The following is a 4,393-nucleotide window of genomic DNA, read 5'->3' as shown; positions in this document are numbered from 1 at the left end:
CAACCCGTAGATATCTTATTGTCCGACTCGTGGGTTTCTACTTTTCAACTTGTTAAAATCCATTACCATCACTTGTCTCCATCACAAGAATAGAAGCTTCAACTTCGATCCACGCTTCTTTTGATTATATAAACATTTCAAAATTAAAGATTGATGACAGCAAAACAAGCGCATCACTCAGAAGCAAAAAATGAGTCACGGAATAGTCTCACCTGCAGCCCAATCAAATTTCCTAAACCACTCCAAATCCAGCATCCCAATCGCGAGCTCCATGCTTGCCGAAGCTTCTTCTTGTCTCAGCTTCAATCCCCATCTCCCAAAACTAAGCTTTTCTCTGAAAACTCAATCTGGGTCCTTGAGAAGAGGACCAATCAAGGCCTCTGCTCAGAGCTTGTCTGCCGCAACAGAGAGTTTCTATGACTTGTTGGGCATTCCTCAAAGCGTGACGCCGAGAGAAATCAAGCAAGCTTACAAGCACCTTGTGCTGAAATATCATCCTGACGTGTCACCTCCAGAACGCATAGACGAGAACACTAAGAGGTTCATTCGGTTACAAGAAGCTTACGAGACCTTGTCTGATCCCAATACAAGAGCTTTATATGACAATCATTTGGCCACCGGTTCATTTATAGCTTTTTCATCTAGGAAACCGTCCCGTTACAAGGAGGTACATATTTCTTGTTCTTGCTTTCCCGAATTATGTTCTCTTGAACTTTGGATTGATCGTCTGGGTTGTGCTCATCTTTTAAAATTTTTTATTAATGTGGGTGTCACTTTGTTGATCTCAATTCCAGGGTCTGGATGATTACGGGACTTGGAGGATCCGATGGCAGTCTCAACTGACAGAGCTGAAGAGAAGGAGCATGAATAAGGATTCAAGGGACCATATGTCGTGGGGATCTAGAATCCGCCGGCGCCATAGAAGCAAAACAACAGCTGATGATATTGACAGAAACTCGACTATAAAAGTTTGATGTTACAATTAGCTCATCTCGTATTACAGTATAGCTAGCTAGAAGAATATGCTCATTATGTGTACATTATTAATTTGAATGCCAAATCCAATGAAAATCAGAGTTCAAGTCTTGTTTTACGTAATGTTCAATACATGTTTAACTATCATGCTACAAAAATAGATGAATCATTTTCCACAGTGTTGTAGAATCATCATATGAAGGGGAGTTTGCCTAACTGATGTGCGAAGTCATTAATTATTTCAACAGAACCTGGACAATTCTACATTCCAACCAACAACCATGGAAAAATTGAACCACTTTCCACAAAGTGAAGCAAATAAAGTAGCGTTCTGAATCTTTAATACATATAAAAGACTTTCCGCCAATGGTTTAGAGAGTTAGGACTAGGGATGGCAATGGGCACCGTCCGCAGCGGGTTTGTCATTACCAAACCCAAACCCGCACAAAATTTAAATTACCAAACCCACCCGCAACCCGCAGCGGGTTTTAATTTATTTAAAAAAACCCACCCGCAGCGGGTTTTAACAATTACCAAACCCGCAATGGTACCCGGCGGATTTTTTGCAGGTTTCCGTATTTAAAATCACAAATGTTTAATATATAAATTTATAATAATAACCTCAAATTCCATATAACATACTCAATTTTATATTTAAACAATGTAAATAAAAAATTAAAATTTCAACATCAATCCAACACAAATTCTAAAATTTAAGTGTAAATTACACAAATCTATTTAAAAAACACAAACTAGTATCTAAAAATAATAATTATATTTCATATTATCATTTAAAACAAGTTCCAAGAGAAGATATTCACTTCATTCACCACCATAAGCACCCATCCAACACAATGCCTATAATAATAATTAAGATTAATATTTTCAAATACTAATTCGAAGGGAAATGCCTTTAGTTTTCTTTAGGTTATGACTTTAGAATGGGAGATGGGCCACATACACAACTTTGAGCCTTTGGCTATTTGGTAATTTGAATAATGACATTATTTTATTTATACATTTTTAGATTAAAATTAAATTAAAAATATTTAGAAAAAATATTGTGGGTTTGGTGGATATCCATGCGGGTATCCACCGAATATAAGGTTAATACCAAACCCACCCGTATCCATGTGCGGGTTTTAGTTTATAATACTAAACCAGCCCGCAACGGATAAAATTACCCGCAGCGGGCGGGTTTTGGCGGGTGAATTTGGACGGATTTACAAGTTTGCGGGTACAATTGTCATCCCTAATTAGGACAAAACAAAAACGTTTTTTGCTTCCCAAATGCCAAAGAATTTTCAGTTGCTTTACACTTTTAACAAGTTGTAGCATTCTTTATGGGGCCAGGCTTGTCCTAACCATGGTTGCTGATTGGACAAAACAAAAACGTTTTTTGCTTCCCAAATGCCAAAGAATGTTCAGTTGCTTGACACTTCTAACAAGTTGTAGCATTCTTTATGGGGCCAGGCTTGTCCTATCCATGGTTGCTGATTTGCTTGTTCCCATCTATAGGCTAAATTATAATTGAACCTTCAAATCCAAATATTTTAAGCCAGCCGAACGCATCTTAATTATAATTAAACGCATCATTTTCAAAGGAGGTGTGATTAATTTTGGGTTGGCTGACACAGACTTGTTTCTTTTTTTTTTTTTTTTTTTGCCCCTTCTAGAAAATCTAGTTACCTAAATTAGCCTTATCGCGTCTCAATTCTCATCCTTTTTAACACACGCGTAAAGAAGCTCTGCGCCCACTTGACGTTGACGACAAGTGGATTTAATTACTTTATATCATCGTTGAAAACAATTCACTTGACGGTAATACCGGTATGTTTTCTTTCTCTTTCGGTCCGAATGTCTAGAACAATTCAATTATACATTATGTTTTCTTTGGAGTCATTACTAACTTGGCCCAAGCAACGTCCGCGCCCTAGCCAGCCCATGTCAACGACATAAATTAGCAATTTAATAAAATATATTTAGGAGCGACTACTTGTGCTCTATGAATATACCTTGAACACAGCTATGTTTTAATAAATTTTTTTATCACAAAAATGCATAGAGATGGGCATGGGTTGTTATTTTATCACAAAAATAGAGGGACGACAATTGGGTGAGGTGGGGGTGGGAAGGCCTACCCTATTTCCCACCCTATTAAAAATTTCGTCTCTATTTCTCACCTCATTCCCAAATAAATTTAATGGGGTGGGATGGAGAATGATTTTCTTATCCCCACCCCAATACCCATTTACTTATTTCATAATAGGCATAGAAAAATGATTTCAGTAAATTAAAAATTAAATATTTAAATAAAACCATTACCGTATTATAAAGTATTTAAATTATTTAAAAAATTATTCAAAAAGTTGAAACAATATCTTGAAATAATGTCAAAACTAAAAAATATTTGAAGAGAGAATCACCTTGAGAGAGAAAAAAAAACATAACAATATTTTCGGATTGAATAAGAATTATAATGTAAGGTTTTCTTTTAGTTATAAGCTATTTATATTAGGTAAAAATAAAAAGAAAAATTTATTAACCAACATTGTAATTGATAAAACAAAAATTATTGAACAATAATTAAAAAATATTCATATATAATGGGGATTGGGGTGGAGAGTACAAAACTAAACCCACCCCATTAAGAATTTTTGGATTATTTTTCTCCAGTTCCCCACCCCATTTCCCAAAAATTATTTAAAATTTACTCCATTTGGGATGAGGCTCCATGAGATTCGAAATTTATGGAGGATTTTGCTATCCCTACAAAAATTCATATGAAATAAAATTAGGGGTGGGCATAAGTTGGGTTGGATCGAATTTATAAAAAATCCAACTTAACCCACTATTGATTGGATAAAAAAATCAATTCAGCCCAGGTAAAATAAATGTGTGGAACCCTTAAAATAAAGTACTAACAATGACAATTTATTACCACTAAGTTAATAAAATATTATTGTTGTTAGGCTTGGTAGAAAAGACAAGACCCTCACATGAGGACCTAGAAAAGGACTTAATAATAAAAGGAAAAAGACAAGACAGTTTATATTTTCTAAAAATATAAATTAAAAATTCCTAAAAACTTAAAATTATAACACTAAACTCTCTTTCTCTCTCTTGTTTTAGAGAAGTATTAAACTCTCTCTTAAGTCTTAATTAATTGAGAGAGTGCTTCAATTAGAGAAACTATTACTGAAAAATTAAATCTGTAAACTTTGATTTACTTTATTTTCTTTTTTTATTATTTATTTTGAAATAGACATTTTCTTCAACTCATTACAAGTTATACAATAATTAAAAAAATAATTAAAACTATTTGAAAGCCTAGCACGTCCACAGTCCAGCCCTTATGCTTTCTCTGGGCCTGGGCCGAGCTTGGAAATTTGCCCATCCACAATTACTATTGACGCTC

At 34.6% G+C, this 4,393-nt stretch overlaps 1 protein-coding gene across 1 annotated transcript; it reads left to right on the top strand.

The window, feature by feature from the left end:
- LOC18049177 (chaperone protein dnaJ 20, chloroplastic) lies at positions 1-1,093 on the top strand. Its single transcript, XM_006443484.2, has 2 exons — positions 1-667; positions 795-1,093. Exons 1-2 carry the CDS (start codon positions 191-193, stop codon positions 972-974), a joined length of 657 nt encoding a protein of 218 aa, XP_006443547.1. The 5' UTR covers positions 1-190; the 3' UTR covers positions 975-1,093.
- The last annotated feature ends 3,300 nt before the right edge of the window (positions 1,094-4,393 follow it).

Source organism: Citrus clementina, unplaced genomic scaffold, assembly GCF_000493195.1.
Source record: "Citrus clementina cultivar Clemenules unplaced genomic scaffold, Citrus_clementina_v1.0 scaffold_3, whole genome shotgun sequence".
Lineage (NCBI taxonomy): Eukaryota > Viridiplantae > Streptophyta > Magnoliopsida > Sapindales > Rutaceae > Citrus > Citrus x clementina.
Note: the sequence above shows the minus strand (reverse complement) of the source record. Positions and strands in the feature narration are given on the sequence as shown.

What these genes read in the sequence shown, in the direction of transcription:
- LOC18049177 (XM_006443484.2), top strand. Translation starts at nt 191, where the DNA reads ATGAGTCACGGAATAGTCTCACCTGCAGCCCAATCAAATTTCCTAAAC. An exon ending in AACCGTCCCGTTACAAGGAG is followed by an intron (nt 668 to 794) that starts GTACATATTTCT and finishes TCTCAATTCCAG; the next exon opens with GGTCTGGATGATTACGGGAC.